The 19,550-nt window shown below is 43.8% G+C and overlaps 1 protein-coding gene and 1 long non-coding RNA gene across 5 annotated transcripts in view; one reads left to right on the forward strand and one right to left on the reverse strand.

The window, feature by feature from the left end:
- UBN2 (ubinuclein 2) overlaps nucleotides 1-1,642 on the reverse strand; it is a 690,706-nt gene extending 689,064 nt beyond the window's left edge. For all 4 annotated transcript variants that reach the window (XM_073592702.1, XM_073592701.1, XM_073592700.1 and 1 more), the window contains exon 1: nucleotides 959-1,642. In XM_073592702.1, coding sequence (XP_073448803.1) covers nucleotides 959-1,375 — 417 coding nt within the window. In that variant the 5' untranslated portion in view covers nucleotides 1,376-1,642. The remainder of the gene's footprint in view (nucleotides 1-958) is intronic.
- The window catches only part of LOC141103280 (uncharacterized), a 43,664-nt gene continuing 25,756 nt past the window's right edge, over nucleotides 1,643-19,550 (forward strand). The window contains exon 1 of the long non-coding RNA XR_012235286.1: nucleotides 1,643-1,778. This is a non-coding gene — a long non-coding RNA (uncharacterized lncRNA). The remainder of the gene's footprint in view (nucleotides 1,779-19,550) is intronic.

A 19,550-nucleotide genomic window follows, 5' to 3' on the forward strand; every position in this document is an offset into this window, starting at 1 on the left:
CATGTCCCATAAGGCATTGCTCCTCACACATTCACAAGTTCTCAGGCACTTACTATGTATGGATGATGTACTGAGCTGTATTTCCTGATATGTAAACAAATAATTCATTCTGTATGCTGACCAACTAATCGATTGTGAAAACTGTAATCACTTAATTAGTTGTGGGAAAAAAAAAAAAAAAAAAATTAAAAAACACTCACCATGCCTCTTACTAAACACCTTGGACTGTCTACTTTTCAAAAAGATGTCATTTGGGGGTATTTGTACTGTCCTGGCTTGTTAAAGTCACAAGAAATGTGATAGGCCATCAGTACATCAGGTGTGATCAATTTTCAATGATTGGCACCATAGCTTGTAGACTCTAACCTTCACATAGACCAAATAATATACACCAATTCGGGTTATGTTTATCAGATATGTAGCAGTATAAATTTTGGGCAAAATTTATGAAGAAAAGTTACTAATTTTATAACAGAAACGAAGAAAAATGTATTTTGTTTACCAACTTTTTGTATTCTGCTCCAGCAGGCCCAAAAGTCTCAGCCTGACCTCAGTCCGCACACAAGGGGGAGGGGGGAGCACATAGGGAGACCAAATCCAGACCACAATTATCAGTTGCCATGGCGATCTGGGATTTGTCAAGCCCTGTCTAATGGGAACACTAGTTCTGGTGGCATCCCAGGATTCCCTCACTTTGGAGGTATTTCCTCACTTCCTGTCTGGACACTTATGTCAAGAAAAGAAGGGGGGAGGAATAAGTGTTGACTTTACTTTAACTTTATTTCAAATCTTAACTAATATCTGGTATTTTGGGCACAACTTGTGAAACCCCCAAGTTGTCAAACTTAGTAAATCGTGAATTAGGAGCCATTGCATTTCAAGTTCTACATTAAATGACTTCTGCCCCAAAGCGATTTCAAGACAACACATTACGATCTCAGAAAAGCTGTGTTCTCACCTGTCCTGCATTCTCAACTGCAACCCGTCTCTGCTCACTTTGCAGCAAATCCCTGTAACTGAACTCTGAACAACTCTGATCGGTCGGGTCTGAAAGGGCCAGCTCCAGCCTAACTGTCTCCTCCGCACTTGGCCTTTCTTCCTCGGCTTTGCTCATGAAGCCAGCCTCCTCGACCATGGAGGAAGAAACGGCTGCTTCACGTTGCGGCCGTTGAGGAGTCTGTTGCAGAGGCCTTGACTGCTGCTGTGTGCCTGTCAATTGAGGCCTAGTTGGTTGTGAGCGCTGAGTTGCAGAAAAAGGAGAATTCTGCTGCTGCTGTTGTTGTTGTTGTTGTTGTTCCACTATCAGAGTCCCCGCACTCTCACGCGGCTTCATGGGTGAAAGGCTGACAAACGGCACCCGACGCGGCTCCGCCATTCCCACAGAACACCAAGGCTTTGTACAACTGCCCAATGAATTGACTCTGCACGTGTATCACCAGTTCTTTTATTCCCGCCCACTATCTCCACCACGGGGCTATTTACTACTCTTGACGGCCAAACTATTTCGTTCTGTACATGGTGAAAAATTCCTGTAACTCAACCAGGCCGACTAAAGACACCATTTTTAACCCCACATAAATAATAACAAGGCCACCTCCCAACCCGCATGCGCCCAAATGTCGCCTAGTATGGACGTGAGAAAACGTCATCACGCTGTTCATTCACATCTCTTTGCATTCGTTCCAAAGCGTTGACGGAACGCACGTTGCGGTGTGACGCCGAAGATGCGTGCGTTGTCCGAGTAACGAGGACGCCGTCTATGCAGGCAATACCGTAAAGTTAGTAATAGATGAGAATGTACCGAGCCTTTTAGTTGTGGTAAAAGTATAACGATTTGTGGGGCAACAGCCGGGCGTTTTCTCTGTTATGTGCGGATGTCAAAGTAATAATGAGGATTTTTTTAACCACTTCAGCTCCTTAATGGGTAGTCGTTCCGATGCTATACCCAATTAAAATTGATGTCCTTTTTTTCCCCACAACTTGAGCTTTCTTTTGGTGGTATTTGATCACCTCTCCGGCTCTTTTGTTTTGCGCTATAAACAAAAAAAATAGAGACAATTAAAAAAAAAAAATCATTTTTTTTTAATTTCTGTTATAAAACACATTCAATTTAAAAAAATGTAAAGAAATCGAATTTCTTCATCAGTTTAGGCCAATAGGTATCCTGCTACATGTTTTTGGTAAAAAAAATCCCAATAAGCATATATTGATTGGTTTGCGCAAAAAGTATCGTGTCTACAAACTATGGGATAGATTTATGGACTATTTTTAAATTGTTTTTACTAGTAATGGCGGCGATCAGCGATTTTTTTTTAGCGGGATTGCAGCAGACAAATCGGACACTAAGTGACACTTTTTGGGGACCAGTGCTAAAAAAATGCACTGTCGCTGTATAAATGCCAGGGAAAGGGTTAACATCATAGGCGATCAAAAGGTTAAGTGTGCTTTTGAGGAGTGCTTTCTAACTGTGGGGAGAATGCTGTGACTGGAGGAAAACAGAGATCCGTGTTTCTGCTTATCAGAAACACAAATTCTCCATCGTCCGCCCCCACAGAACATCAGTCTGCTTTGTTTACATAGGCAAACCACCATTCTGCCTTTCCTGTGAATGATTGGCTCCCGCTGTGTTCCGTGCCCTAACAGCCAAGGAGAGGAATCACGTACACGTACGTGATTTTGTGCTTAAGTATAGTACATGGGGCGGTCCTTAAGCGGTTAAAGGCGTATTGATAGTTGCTGAGGGCTTCACTCTGAGCCACTGGTGGTCAACTGGGAAGTTATAGTGAGCCTCAAGTGCGTCCCCTGATACTTTCAGAGCTCTGCACAATGGCAGCGCATCATTGCAAATTGCCACTCAAAAATGTTGGTACTGCTGCATTGTATTGCAGTGTATTGTAAGCAATACTGAAGAACAATAACTAGCAACATTGGTGTCAGTGGATGCAATAATAGCCCCCAATATTGGTGGAAGTACTATTAACATTAATATTCATTGGTGGTCAGTGGCAGTGGAATTTAATCCCAACCACCATTTATTGCTAGTGGCAGTGAAATGTATACTCACTCCTACAAAAACACACACACACATACATTGGTAGTCATGACACTAAAGTTAAGCCCCCAAATTGAAACAGCCAGCTGCTGTGTGCTGTCAACCAAAAGTAAAGCAGATCGCTCCGCTCACTTCCGGTTCAAAACTCCTCAGCCGTCTGCTTCTCAGTGTGACGGGCACAGTGACCATGGAGGGAGAGAAACGCAATGAGAAAGGAGCATCCAGTGTGGACACTGATTTCGTGCAGTCACAAATAAATTAATACAACTGGAGATGGTGCTCTGTGGGTCAAATCCAAAAAGTACATATAAAAAAAAAAAAAATAATAATATGAAAAATATATTTGTTTATTACACTTGAGGTCAATCAAGCAAGGACTGAAAAAGGGTTTATAAAACTTGGAGACTGTAAAGGTCAAAGTATATGACACAACTGGAAAAATTGTATTAAAAAGCAAATAATACCACTTAATGGCTTCCGGGTGGAGAAGGGTTAACACGATCTGAATGACTTGCTGGTGAAACATGGAGAAGGGTATTGGCCATGTAGAACCTGTTGGAAGCTCTTGTTGGAGAAGGTTGCAGCCCTCTGCCAGCAGAGTGAGTTGAAGCTAGACCTGTATCCAGAGATGGTAAATCATGGAGAGCAGAGATAACACTGCCAACAGTTAGGGGTTCCTGGAAAGGTGACATACCCCCTGCAGATGTTATGGACACAGACTCAGGTAGACACTACCTGCTGTGGCCAGTGTCTGGGTTGGGGACACAGAGAAGCCAGGCTGTGCTGCGGATGGTGTGTGTCTCAGCCTCCAAACCAGGAGAATCAAGCAACGCCAGACGGAACGAGCACGCTGAGTGATGCACCGCAGCGCCGAAGGTAGGAGGAACAGGAAACACATGAACCACTGTGGATTGCAAGTTGCTGCTCCTGCGCCTTGTCAAAGTCACGGGAAAAAAGGCAACAGCAATATTTAAACTCAACCCTCTCAACCCTGTGAATTATTACAATGGCATAATCAATCAAGTATATCAAGCACATGTTTATGTTAAAATCTATATTTCTCATGAGAAAAATATTCGACTCAAACTCTATGCAGTGTATGCATTATAGTGCATGAAAAAAAAAAAAAACTAAAAATGAAAATAAAAATGAATATAAAAATGAGATTGAGGGGGAGGGGAAAATGAGTACATTAAAAAGAAATTGAAAATAAATGCACAATTATTAAAAATATTATAAGGAATGGTGGAAGGAACGACATAGAAGGGGGGCATGGCAACAATTATAAAGGGGTGCTCAGCATGACTGGACTAATGTATTGAAACATAATCGCGGTTTAAAACATGAATTTCACATGATGCTATGGACGTCAAGTTCCTCCATGAGGCCATCAGACGAGAAAGAACCTAACATATAGATCCAGAAGGTTTCCCCCCTGCAAAGGAGGGAAAACCTATCATTGTCAGTAAGTGTCCCTTTGGGTATTGCTTAGATCGCAAACACCTCCAGACATTTAATATCTTTATTGTGCATATGAAGAAAGTAGCGTGGGACACTGTGTTTATCACACCCCTTTTGGATGAACCTCTGATGGTCACCAATCCTTTGCACGTAGGGCTCGTATAGTGCAACCTACGTACAAGAATTTACATGGACACCGTAGGATATATATAACAAAGTCGGTAGAGCAAGTGATAAATTGTTTGATGTGAAAAATGGTACCCTTGTTAGTAGCACATTCAGATCGACTGTGGATTATAAATTGGCAAGTAAGACAGTCAAACAAAAACAACGTCCTTTTTTTCCCACAGATAGAGCTTTCTTTTGGTGATATGTGATCATCTCTACATTTGTTATTTTTTGCGCTATAAACAAACAAAGAGCGATAATTTTGAAAAAAAACACAATATTTTGTACTTGCTATAATAAATATCCCCAATTTTTTTTTAAAAAAAAAAGCACATTTTTTTCTCAGTTTGGGCTGATATGTATTCTTCTACATATTTTTGGTAATAAAAATCGCATTGAGCGTATATTGATTGGTTTGCGCAAAAGTTATAGTGTCTACAAAATAGGGGATAGATTTACGGCATTTGTATTATTATTTTTTTTTTTTTACTAGTAATGGCGGCAATCTGTGATTTTTAGCGTAACTGCGACACTATGGCGGACACTTCGGACACTTTTGACACATTTTTTGGAAGATTGACAATTATACAGCGATCAGTGCTATAAAAATGTACTGATTACTGTATAAATGTCACTGGCAGGGAAGGGGTTAACTGTGTTCCCTGTGTGTTCTAACTGTAGGGGGAGGGAACTGACTATAAGATATGACAGATCGTGGTTCCAAGCTATTAGGAACTCACGATCTGCAGCTCCTCTCATAACAGAACAGGGATTTGTGTCTTTACACACACTCGTCCTTGTTCTGCCTCTCGTGCCCGCGATCGCTCGTGGCCGGCGGTCATCGCAACAGCGCGCACCTGGTATCCCGCTTAAAGGAGCCGACGTATAGCTATGACGGCTCGCGGGACCTGCCGCAGTATAATGACGGCCGCTGGTTGGCAAGTGGTTAAATCACACTTGTTTAATAATAATAACAAAAAGGTAAACAGAGTAAACATATTTCAAAACATAGCCAGAGTTCAGGAACTGGAATGGATAGTCAGACAAGCCAAAACGTCAGGGAGCCAGAGAGGAGTCAAGCAAGTCTTTAACAGGAACACAGGAGAGCGTCTCTAGAGATGTGACCAAGGCGAAGGCAGAGATCATCTGGACTGGACGGCTTAAGTAGGCAGGGCTGACGAGCAGGATATCATCAACAGGTGAGTCATGGTGGAGAGATAGGAGCTGGCAATTAGCTGACAGCTGAGCGGCCAGCTTTGAGAAGGAAGGGCTGAGTCCAGCCCTGACAGTACTCCCTCCTCAATGACCCCTCCCCCTTGGAGGACCACCAGGCTTGAGGGAAAAACGTCTATGGAAATCACACAGAAGGACAAGGGCATGTACGTCCGAGAATGAGACCCAAGAACGTTCCTCCGGACTGTACCCTTTCCAATGCACCAGGTACTGTATGCGCCTATGAAACCTACGGGAGTCAACAATGGACTGTACTTCATACGCCTCATGGTTCGCAACCTGTACAGGGTGAGGACAAGGCACCGAGGTGGTAAAGCGGTTGCAGACCAAAGGTTTTAATAAGGAGACATGAAATACATTTGAGATATGCATATTAGAAGGAAGGTCTAATGCATAAGCCACTGGGTTAATCCTGCGAAGAATACGGAAAGGCCCAATAAACCAAGGTGCGCACTTCAGAGAGGGAACACAAAGTCAGAGGTTGCGAGATGACAGATGCATTTTTAATCAATTTGACCTCTCAATTCAATTCAAGATTTAAATCGATTTTTTCCCCAGCCCTACACAGAGGTTGCGAGATGACAGCCAGACCCTGTCCCCAACCTGGTAGGAAGGCGCAGGCAGGCGTCTGCGGTCAGCATGGAGTCTGTACCTATCATTAGCATGTCGCAAAGCCTCCTGGACTTGTACCCAAGTAGAACAAAGACCTCTAAGGCAGGAATACAGGATGCTCCTCTAACGCAGGAATACTCTGCAGAACAAATGAGTCAGGCAACATGGAAGGTTGGAAACCATAATTTGCCATAAATTTGGACAATCGGGAAGCAGAATTCAAGGCACTCTTGTGCGCAAACTCCGCCCACGGTAAGAGGTCTGACCAGTTGTTATGATGGTCAGAAATATAGCAAAAATACTGCTCCAAGGACTGATTGGCTTGTTCTGCGGCCCCATTAGACTGCAGGTGATAAGAAGAGGAGAAAGCAAGCTGAATTCCCAACTGTGCACAAAAGGCACGCCAGAACCGGGGCACAAACTGACTACCCCTGTCAGAGACAATCACCTTGGTTAGCCCATGTAAGCGAACGATCTCCCGAGCAAAAATGGAAGCCAGTTCTTTAGAAGTGAGCAACTTCTTAAGTGAAATACAATGAGACATTTTAGAGAACTGGTCAACCACCATAAGGATAACTGTGTTGCCCTGGGAGCTGGGTAACTCCACAATGAAATCCATAGACAGGTGGGTCCAGGGCCTCTCTCCATTGGGTATGGGTTGTAAGAGGCCCACTGGAAGGTGTTCTGGAGTCTTACTCTGAGCACACACACGGAACAGACAGCTACAAAGACAGTTACATCAGCACGTAGACTAGGCCACCAGAATTGTTGGGAAATGGCCCAAAAGAGCTGATTCCTCCCAGGGTGGCCAGCAGCCTTGGGAGAATGGTAAGTCTGGAGCACGGCAGTACGGAGATTGTCTGGGACAAAGCAGCGGTCACAAGGTTTCTCAGGAGGAGCATGAACCTGAGCAGCAAGAATTTCGTCCCCCAAAGGAGAAGTGAGAGTGGTGCAAACCGTAGCTAGAATACGATCAGGAGGAATCACAGGAACTGGTACTGACTCCATCTTGGAAGTGGAGGAAAATTGTCATGACAAAGCATCAGCCCTTGCATTCTTAGTACCGGGTAGGAATGAGACAATGTAATTGAAACTTGACAAGAAAAGAGCCCATCGCACCCTTCTGGGAGAGAGGCGTTTAGCCTCAGACAAGAATATGAGATTCTTATGGTCAGTAATAATGAGAACCGGTACAGTGATACCTTCGAGGAGATGTCTCCATTCTTTCAGGGCTAAAATGATCGCTAACAGCTCTCTGTTACCAATCTCGTAATTGCACTCAACAGGTGACAATTTCTTGGAAAATTAGCCACAAGGATGCATAGCACTCTCAGATGTAGGACGTTGAGACAGAAGAGCGCCAACTCCAGTCTCAGAAGCATCAACCTCAAGGATAAAAAGGTAACATAGGATCAGAATGTGCCAACACAGGAGCAGAAACAAAGGCAGCCTTGGGACTCTCATAGGCCTTAATGGACTCCAGAGACCAACACTGTGGGTTACCGTCCTTTCTAGTCATATCAGTCATGGGCTTGACCAGAGACGAGAAGTTACGAATAAACTTCCGATAATAGTTGGCAAAGCCAAGAAAGCGCTGCAGAGGATGTAAACCCACGGGTCGGGGGCCACCGTAGGACTTCTGAAAGTCTCTCTGGGTCCATCGAAAAAGCAGCAGTGGAAATGACATAACCCAGGAATTTAACCTGTTCACGATGGAACTCGCACTTCTCCAATTTACAATAGAGATTGTTCTCTCTTAGTTTCTGAAGCACACGACAGACATCTGTGTGGTGGCTCTCCAGGGACTTGGAAAATATATGAGGATATCGTCGAGATAAACCACCACACATAACTGCAACAAATCTCGGAGGACATCGTTAATGAATTCCTGGGGCATTACAAAGGCCAAAAGGCATTACAAGGTACTCATAATGGCCTGTTCTGGTATTAAATGCAGTTCTCCACTCGTCCCCCTCCTTAATCCTCACGAGATTGTATACCCTTCTCAAATCAAGCTTTGCGAAAACCGTTGCTCCCTTAAGGCGATCAAATAACTCCGTAATCAATGGAATTGGATAGGCATTCTTAATAGTGAAACGACTGAGACCACTATAATCAATACAAGGTCTCAGTTCACCACTCTTCTTCTTCACAAAGAAGAAACCAGCACCAGCAGGAGACGAGGATTTGCGGATGAAACCTCGAGAAAGTGCGTCTGCAACATACTCCTCCATGGCCTTAACCTCCAAGACTGACAAAGGGTAAACCCGGCCACGAGGGGGTATGGCACCAGGTTGAAGGTCAATTGCGCAATCATATGACCGGTGTGGAGGCAAAATATCGGCTTGATCTTTGTCAAAGACATTGCTAAAATCGCGATAATCCTCTGGCAGGGAGGAGAGAGAAGAAGTGCACAGGACCTTGGCTACCTTCTGGAAGCATGTCTTACTTCATTGTGGCGACCAGGAGAGAACCTCAGCACGGAGACAATCCAAAGTGGGGTTGTGCCTCTGTAACCAAGGATAACCAATAACCAGCGGAAACTTAGGTGAGGAAAAACATTGGAATTGGATTATCTCATGGTAAAGAGCCCCTACGGCCATGGACAACAGAACAGTCACATGAGTCACATGGGCAGGCTGTAGAGAGGTCTCCCATCAAGAGCCTCAATGGCAAGTGGAGTGTCATGCAGCTGCAGCAGAATCAAGTGCTTCGATACAAAGGCAGCATCAATGAACAGGCCTGCAGCCCCAGAGTCGATTAGAGCCTGTATCGCGACAAATGACTCAGCCCAAGAAAGGGTAACCGTAACCAGGGGCCTATCCTTCTGGATAACTGGGGACAAAACAACGCCACCTAAGGTCTGTCCGTGACAAGACCTCAAGGTTCGGGCGTTCCCTGGATGGGTAGGACTTCAAAAAGTGACCTGCCTGGCCACAATAAAGGCACAATCTCTCTCTCCTCCTAATGCCCTGTACACATGGTTGCACATTCCGACAACAAAATCCATCTGTTTTTTTCCGACAGATGTTGGCTCCAACTTGTCTTGCATACACACGGTCACGCAAAGTTGGTCGGAAATTCCGAACGTCAAGAATGCGGTGACGTACAACAGGTACGACGACCCAAGAAAAATTAAGTTCAATAGCCAGCGCTGCTCTTCTGCTTGATTCCGAGCATGCGCGGCACTTTGTGTGTCAGAATTGTCTATACACGATCGGAATTTACACGAACGGATTTTGTTGTCGGAAAATTTTAGAGCCAGCTCTCAAACTTTGTGTGTCGAAAATTCCAATGGAGCCCACACACATTCAGAATTTCCAACAACAAGCTCCGATCGCACATTTTCCGTCAGAAAGTCTGATGATGTGTACAGGGCATAAGGGTTCTCTCATCCGCAGAGAGACGCGTGAAGCCCGAGTGCATGGGTTCATCTTCACCGACCGACTCGGTACCAGGAGGCATTGGAAGGTGAGGGAGCCAAGGGTGGGACTGCAAAGTTTAGAGACAAATATACAGGGAGCTTCCGCAAACGCTCCTTAAAAGAGAGTCTTTGAGTCTGGAGTCAATGAGGATTGCAAACCTGATCAACTTCTCCAGCTCAGTGGGTATATCTTGGGCTGCTATCTCATCCTTGATGGTATCCAAGAGTCCATGAGAAAAAGCAGCCACGAGGGCCTCATTGTTCCAAGCAACCTCTGCTGCCAGAGTACGAAATTCAATGGCATAATCGGCAACAGTTCTCGTACTCTGTTTGATGGACATGAGGCACTTGGCAGCAGAAGCGGAACATGCGGGAACGTTAAATACCCTTTTAAAGGAAGCCACAAACTCAGGGTAACTCAAGACAACAGGTTTTTGCGTCTCCCATAGAGGGTTTGCCCAGGCCATGGCTCTCTCAGAAAGCAAAGATATCGCAAAACCTACTTTGCTTCTAACCGTGGGAAACTCCTGGGGCAGCATCTCAAAGTATATCTCAACCTGGTTAAGAAACCCTCTGCATTGGACTGGATCGCCCCCAAATCACTGGGGAAGCGGAGCGGAACCAGACATACCTCTTATAGAGGTAATACTCGAGGCGGGTGCCTGCACAGAGACTGGAGCAGCAGCAGGGACGGCCTGCAACACAGGTTGTACCAGAGCAGCCATAGTGGGAGATACCAGGTGAGCCATGCGACTCAGGAGTGTTTGTAACACCATGGCAAACTGATCAATGCAGTGATTCTGCTCATCCAATCTGGAAAAAATATTACCAACAAGTGGATTGACTGCATCTTCTGAATTCATGGCCTTCACCTACTGTCAGAAACCATGAATCAGACAGACAGAAGTACAGTGAAATCTCACTTGTTTAATAATAATAAAAAAAGGTAAACAGAGTAAACGTAGTCAAAACATAGCCAGAGTTCAGGAACCGGAACGGATAGTCAGACAAGCAAAAACTTCGGGGAGCCAGAGTTGAGCGTAGTAGAACAGCAAGCAGGATCTGGAGCCAGAAGGAATGTCAGCAAAGCAAGTCTTTAACAGGAACACAGGAGAGCGTCTCTAGATATGTGACCAGGAGAAGGCAGAGATCATCTGGACTGGGCGGCTTAAGTAGGCAGGACTGACGAGCAGGATATCATCAACAGGTGAGTCACTGTGGAGAGATAGGAGCTGGCAATTAGCCGACAGCTGAGCGGCCAGCACAGAGAAGGAAGGGCTGAGCCCAGCCCTGACACAAGCACAACAAGAATTCCATGAGCTCATTAGCAAGGCATACAATCAAGGAATTATTCCCAAAACTACATGGGAATTTTTGAAAATAGACTGGCCAAGGACACCCACATTCTATTCATTACCCAAAATTCACAAGAACTCCAGTAGACCACCAGAGAGACCTATAATTTCAGGACGAGGGAGTCTAAATGAAAATGCAAGTATTTTAGTTAACACACATTTGCGTCCCCATGTATTAGCTTTACCATCCTATACCAAAGACACCATTCACCTTCTTCAGATGATAGTGAACTTTCATGTTCCCCCTGGGGTGTGGTTGGTAGCTGTGGACGTGGAAGCGCTCTACAGCAGTATACCGCACAACAGGGGGATATCTGTCATTAACACCTTTCTACAAGAGAGGAGCACTGACCACAAGCCATACAATGACTTTGTCTTGACCCTTTTGACCTTTATCCTGCACAGCAACTTTTTTTATCGACACCTCCCACTAGCTCCAGGTGAGGGGGTAGCGATGGGGACTTCCTGTGCCCCATCGTATGCCAACCTGTACCTGGGGGGGTGGAAGCATCACATCATGAATGATGAGTCTCTCTCTCCATGTACCTGTGCCATATATTGTCATGGCACAGGTACATCAACGACATACTGATTCTCTGGGATGGTCTAAGGGACTTACTGAGTGCCTTCATCCAGGCCCTCAACAAGAATTACTTCAACTTGTCATTCACCATGACATGTGATCAACAAGCCATTTCCTTCCTTGACATTGAAATATATATCAAGACAGACATGTCCCTGGATACAACTCTCTTCCTGAAACCCACTGCAGGAAATACGACTCTAAGAGCAAACAGTGGACATCCAACTAGTCTGGTAAAGTCCATCCCCTATGGGCAATACCTGTGTATTAAACGCAACTACTCATTAGAGGAGGACCTTTACAAACAAGCCAATGAACTAAGAAACAGACTATTGGCCTGAGGATATTCAAAAAAAATCCTCAAAAAGGCATATCAAAGAGCCAATAGTAACAAAAAGGATGACTTCATTTAAAAAAAAAAAACAGACACAATAAAGACCTTGATCAAACCAACACAATCAAATTAATATTGAGATATTCAAGACAACAATATCAAATCCGACACATTGTAGGCAAATACTGGTAATTACTGAAGGAGGATCCACAAGTAGAGGGTTGTATTATGCCGTGTACACACGACTGGACTTTCGACAGACTGAACTCCGTAGGACTTTTCAACGGACCTTCGACGGAGTTCTGACGGAGTTCTGGCGAAACGGACTTGCCTACACACGATCAAGAATAAGGAAGTTCATAGCCAGTAGCCAATAGCTGCCGTCGTTGTTTGTCCGTCGGACTAGCATACCGACGAACGGATTTTTCGACCAGACTCGAGTCCGTCTGAAAGATTTGAAACATGTTCTATTTCTAAAGTCCGTCTGATTTTTCGACAGCAAAGGTCCGATGAAGCCCACACACGATCGAATTGTCCGGCGGATTCGTTCCGTCTGACCTTTGCTGTCAAAAAGTAAATAAAAATGGCAGACATTACAAATGCAAATATCCAGGCACCCATAGATGTGGCGGATGCTCATATTGCCAATACATCTGGCCCCGACAGACACATACACACTACCAAATGGAGAAACCCATCAAGCAAAACACCTTGCAAATTGGCAAACATTGGGAATTGTTTATCTAATAATATGTGTATGTGGCAGCTACTATGTTGGCAAGACCAAGCCCCAGTTTTGGCAACAGATATATGATCATGTATCTGTCATCAAGGGGGGAGACATTATGTCACCCATTGGAAGGCATGGAACATGGAAACACAACAAAAATCCACACTCTATCAGGTTCTTTGCCCTAGAACAGATACACACCCATGCACGAGGAGGCGGCTGGGATCGCCTCATCCTGCAGAGGGAGGCTAGATGGATTTACCAATTGGGGGCGACACAAGCACCAGGCCACAATGATGCTGTGAGTTTTAAATCATTTTTATAGGACCCCCCAACATAAGAATGGGTTCACTTTATTATGTCAATGTGAATAGGGCCCAAAACACACATCTCATAGATTCACGTTAGGGATTTGTATGTTCCGTTTATATGTTGTCCAATCATGCGGTAGTAATTCTTGTGGTGTTTTTTCAGATATCTTATGATTGTAGCAATGTTGTTGGAATATGTTGACAGTTGTAAATAATCTTGTCACTTAAAGTCAATCTGTGACTTTGTAGTCAATCTGGAAGCCCCCTTTAACAAGGGGGCCCCCAGATTCTGCCCCCCCATGTGAATGGGTAGGGGGTACATTGTACCCCCTACCCATTCACCAAAAAAGTGTCAAAAATGTAAAAATCACAGAAGACAGTTTTTGATTCCTTTATTAAAAAAAAAAGTGTCCCGCGATGCCCATCCATCTTCAATCACAACGCCCAGACCTGAAAAATATCAAATAAAAATAAAAAAAGCTCCACCCCAAGGGGAGGCATCCCGCCGACTGCTGTCTCTTGGCTGTGACAGCTGTTATATAGGCAAGGGTGGAGCCACCCGGTGACATTAACGGGTGACCCTGCCCACCTCTGATGTCACATAACATCAGAAGGGGGGGTCACCTGGTTATGTCACTGGGTGGACCCACCCTTGTCTAAATAACAGCTGTCACAGCCAAAAGACAGCAGTCGGCGGGACGCCTCCCATTGAGGCGGAGCTTTTTTTTTTTTTCTATTTTTCGGGTTTGTCGGGGCGCTGTGATTAAAGATGGATGGACATTGCGGGACAATTTTTTTTAATAAAGTAATTGTCAAAAACTGTCTCCTGTCGTTTTGACTTTGACACTTTATTTGGTTTATGGGTAGGGGTACAATGTACCCCATACCCATTCACATGGGGGGGCGGGATCTGGGGGTCCAGATTCCAATAAGCCCCCTGCCCACAGACCCCCACAACCACTGGGCAAGGTATGGCATGGTTCAGCAGGGGGGGCCCTCGCTCATCCCCCTTTCCTAGCCTGCCATGGCTGCTTGCTCGGATAAGGGTCTGCTATGGATTTTGCATGCCCCCACACCATTTTTTTTTACATTTTGGCACAGGGCTCCCCTTAACCACTTCAATGCACTGTGTTATATATACTACACTGTCTGCACTGACTGAATATAGAGTCTAAACTGAATATCTAGTCTACACTAAATGCAGAATATATATATATATATATATATATATATATATATATATATATATATATATATATATATATATATATATATATATATATAGGTACACCCCTCACATTTTTGTAAATATTTTATTCTATCTTTTCATGTGACAACACTGAAGAAATTACACTTTGCTACAATGTAAAGTAGTGAGTGTACAGCTTGTATAGCAGTGTAAATTTGCTGTCCCCTCAAAATAACTCAACACACAGCCATTAATGTCTAAATCGCTGGCAACAAAAGTGAGTACACCCCTAAGTGAAAATGTCCAAATTGGCCCCAAAGTGTCAATATTTTGTGTGGCCACCGTTATTTTCCAGCACTGCCTTAACCCTCTTGGGAATAGAGTTCACCAGAGCTTCACAGGTTACCACTGGAGTGAGTCCTCTTCCAATCCTCCATGACGACATCACATAGCTGGTGGATGTTAGAGACCTTGCGCTCCTCCCCCTGCTGTTCGAGGATGCCCCACAGATGCTTAATAGAGTTTAGGTCTGGAGACATGTTTGGTCAGTCCATCACCTTTATCCTCAGCTTCTTTAGCAAGGCAGTGGTCATCTTGGAGGTGTGTTTGGGGTCGTTATCATGTTGGAATACTGCTCTGCAGCCCAGTCTCCGAAGGGAGGGGATCATGCTCTATTTCAGTATGTCACAGTACATCTTGGCATTCATGGTTCCCTCAATGAACTGTAGCTCCCCAGTGCCAGTAGCACTCATGCAGCCCCAGACCATGACACTCCCACCACCATGCTTGACTGTAGGCAAGAACACTTATCTTTGTACTCCTCACCTGGTTGCCGCCACGCATGCCTGACACCATCTGAACCAAATAAGTTTGTCTTGGTCTCATCAGACCACAGGACATGGTTCCAGTAATCCATGTCCTTAGTCTGCTTGTTTTCAGCAAAGTCTTTGCGGGCTCTCTTGTGCATCATCTTTACAAGAGGCTTCCTTCTGGGATGACAGCCATGCAGACCAATTTGTTGTTGCAGATCCTCAGAGTTCTTTGCCATGAGGTGCCATGTTGAACTTCCAGTGACCAGTATGAGAGAGTGAGAGCGATAACATCAAATTTAACACACCTGCTCCCTATTCACACCTGAGACCTTGTAACACTAACGAGTCACATGACACCGGTGAGGGAAAATGGCAATTGGGCCCATTTTGGACATTTTCACTTAGGGGTGTACTCACTTTTGTTTCCAGCAGTTTAGACATTAATGGCTGTGTTGAGTTATTTTGAGGGGACAGCAAATTTACACTGTTATACAAGCTGTACACTCACTACTTTACATTGTAACAAAGTGTCATTTCTTCAGTGTTGACACATGAAAAGATATAATAAAATATTTACAAAAATGTGAGGGGTGTACTCACTTTTCTGAGATACTGTATATCAATGATCAGTTTAAAGATCAATGTAAAGCCTGTACATACCATATTATTTACAGAAAGTTACAGTATCAAATTCTGTTCCAAGTAAAGAAAAAATGTAAAAAAATATTTTATTTTGTAAATAAAATATTTACAAAAATGTGAGTGGTGTACTCACTTTTGTGAGATACTATATATATATATTTATTAAATACACTGCCACTAACTAACCTGCCTGCCTAATCTATCAGTCACACACTATACACGGCCGCTATGTAAGCAGTCTTATATAGTGTGGGGCATGGACTTAGTCCCCCTGAGCCAATTATGGCTCTCGTAGCAGAGCGCGCTGTGATTGGCCAAAGCATGCAGGTCAGGTGCATACTTTGACCAATCATCAGATATCAATGCACTGCAATCTCGCAGTGCATTATTGGGCATTCCGTGGCACTAAAATTTTCCGCAAACGCCCCATAATATTCGCTGTTCAGCGAACGGGAGAACACACGATGTTCGGTTTGAACTTACGTTCGACTCGAACATCAAGCTCATCTCTAGTCTGGATAAACATTCTCCAACCCCTATGGATCCCTCCTTCAAGGGCCGGATCCTAGTTACTGTAGCAAGGATAACTTGGCACAGATTTGTGGCAGTGTTGAACTTTAAGTCTGTTAACTTGCTGCACATTTTCACTGGCAAATTATACACTTGAAGAGCACTTGAAGCACAGGTTCTAGTTGACACTTTTCCAATTTGTATCAATTTTACAAGTCTCTAGCAAGAGCAAAGTTGCAGTGGTGAGTCTACAGCAAGAGCTCTGCAAGTCTACAGCATCCTGTGGTGGGATGACTATCGCACGACATAAATGACCCAGAACTTGCAGCAGACTTGCAGATTATTTGTAAAGTAAGTTGATCTGGAGTCATGCAATTCGGACTTGCTGCAAGTGTGCAACAAACTTGTGAAGCAAGTCTAGCAATAGCTTATGAAAATAAGAAATTTGTTGCGCTTAATAATGATAAACTGTACAGATAGCTGGTAACACTAAATTGCTGGACACAATAAGCGTAATATGGGTAAACGGTGTAGCGCTCAAAACACAAAATAATAAAAAGACATAAAGTTCATGTTTAAAAGTTCATCTGTATGGGCAGAAAAACTAGAACCAATCAGAACAATGTCCACCATGAAGGAAATATCTAATGATCAGAATCCACCGTGGGAGAAAGAGGAATAATATAGAGCCCGTCACCTTCACCCAATATAACTGACCCTTACCACCAGTGTATGGGTTATACACATTAAATGCGTTCAAGTGATGACAAAAGCGATCCAACTTTAATAGCAATCCACTGCACATGTATTCCAAAGAGATCCTTCTCCCAATAGACCAAATGACAGACTGAAAGGGCTCTTCCTCTCAGCAGGATATTAACCAGGTGTGTTCCAAGGCTCAGGTAGTAGCTCGATCGTCATATACTGTAAATACATGGAGTAGAAAAAGAACGCTCATTGCGCAGGCATCCAATCAAAGGGTATTTATTATACAAAAAGAATAATAAAATAAACTTACATTTAAAAGGAGTTCAACAGGCATAAAGAAAGAAGCGACCAGTGCTTCCAACCAACAAGATGGCCGCCACACCTCCGTCCGTCCACGTCCATCTTGCGGCGGCCATCTTGTTGGTTAGAAGCGCTGGTCGCTTCTTTCTTTAAGCTGCAAGTTTTAAAATTATTTGCTAAGCTATTGCTAGACTTGCCAGGCTTCACAATTTGTTGCACAATTGCAGCAAGTCTGCATTGCATGACCCCAGATCAACTTTCTTTGCAAACATTCTGCAAGTCTTCCGCAAGTTCTGGTTCAGATACGTTGTGCAATATTCATCTCACCACAGGGGTCACTGTGGCTGAATTTTCATGCTGTAGCAAAGCTTGCTGTAGACTCACCACTGCAACTTTGCTCTTGCTAGAGATTTACAATGCAAATTTGCTACAAATTGGAAAAGTGTCAACTAGACATTGTGCTTCAAATGCTCTGCAAGTGTACAACTTGCCAGTGAAAATGTGCAGCAAGTTAACAGATTTATGTAGCGGTACCCCCATGAGGGCTGCTGATTGACGCTATACCCCACTGGCTACCCCGACTCTGCAGATCCTCTCTTACCTCTGACACCTTGGGTTCCATTCTGCAATGTGATATTAGCAATGGGAAACTCACACAATGTCACTGAACCACTTGGAAAGTTTACTAGAGTAAATAATGGAACACAATGAACAGCATGAATAAACACAAGTGATAATTGACAATCACTGGTATCACTTAATTCAGATATGCAAAACTTATAACCTTATAGTCACTTTTGGGAGTATATGTGAACAAGGGTACAGAGGGATAAGTACTCAATATCTTTGAAACATATATTAAATACCTTCCCACTGAGGTCTCAACACACAGACCAAATTGAAGTACAATATTCCTTACATTCAAGAACACAGTGTAAAGTCTAGAATATACTCAATAGCTCCCCCTAGACTATAATTCAGAGTTCAACTTATAAGTAAAGCAGCAATGCTTAATAAAAGAGGAAGGTGGTGAAAGTTCTTTTAACTTCGGATATCATTATCTTCAGCTAGCCTGATGTTTAAACTGCAGTATTTGTAATCCACAAAGCAAAGGAAAAGAAATGACTGTAGAATAAATGATATGCCGATGACTGCTTAACTGAAGAAATATAACCTTGTAGATTCCTCCTTATTAGGGATGAGCTTCGAGTTCTTCGAGTCAAACTCAGGTTCGACTCGAACATCGGCTGTTCGCCAGTTCGCCGAACAGCGAACAATTTGGGGTGTTCGCGGCAAATTCGAAAACCGCGGACAGGGCCGGACTGGGAAAAAAAAAAACAGCCCTGGAAATAATTTAATACCAGCCCCAAAGCATTATTATACCAGCCCAACTGCATAACGTCGTTATTTTCTTGTTCACAAAAGGGAAAACCATGCATTTTAAAGCACATTTGAAGATTGTATTATATATAGATAAGAGAGACATGGAATTTACCAACAGCAGCAATTTTTTACTGGCAAAAATCATGGCATTTACTGGCACATTTTTTACTGACACTGCAAAAAAAAGGTGCCGTAAATGGCAGGTTTCAGTGCAAATATCAATATTTAAGCTATAAACTGCTATTAGCAATGTGTTAAGTTAAACAAAAGTCAAAAACCATATTTCTCCATTTCCATGATGGTCAGATTAATATAACCCAGCACAGAGTTCCCCCCATACATCAGGAGGATTCCCTATACAGTGCAAGGGAACTCTGACATAAAGGGGAACATTGCAGAACATGATCTAAGCGGGAACTCTGATATAAAAGGGGGGCACTGGTGACCAGAGACCCCACTTATATCAGAGTCCACTGCATTCCCCTTTACCCAGTTCTCACTTACATCAGGGTCTGCAGCATTGCCCTTTTCATCAGGGTTCCCCCCTTGCACTGTAAGGTGGAATCCTGCAGACTATGATGTAAAGGGGAACTCTGGGAATGTGGGGAGGACTCTGGTGACCAGAGACCACCTTCCGCAGAAAGAAAACACTAAGGTACTGGGGTTTACTGATATAAGGGGGAAACCTATATATCAGTGCCCCCTTACAATATTGTATTGACCCCCCCCCTCTCAGGCTGGCC

This window comes from Aquarana catesbeiana, linkage group LG07, assembly GCF_042186555.1.
Source record: "Aquarana catesbeiana isolate 2022-GZ linkage group LG07, ASM4218655v1, whole genome shotgun sequence".
Classification (NCBI taxonomy): Eukaryota; Metazoa; Chordata; class Amphibia; order Anura; family Ranidae; genus Aquarana; species Aquarana catesbeiana.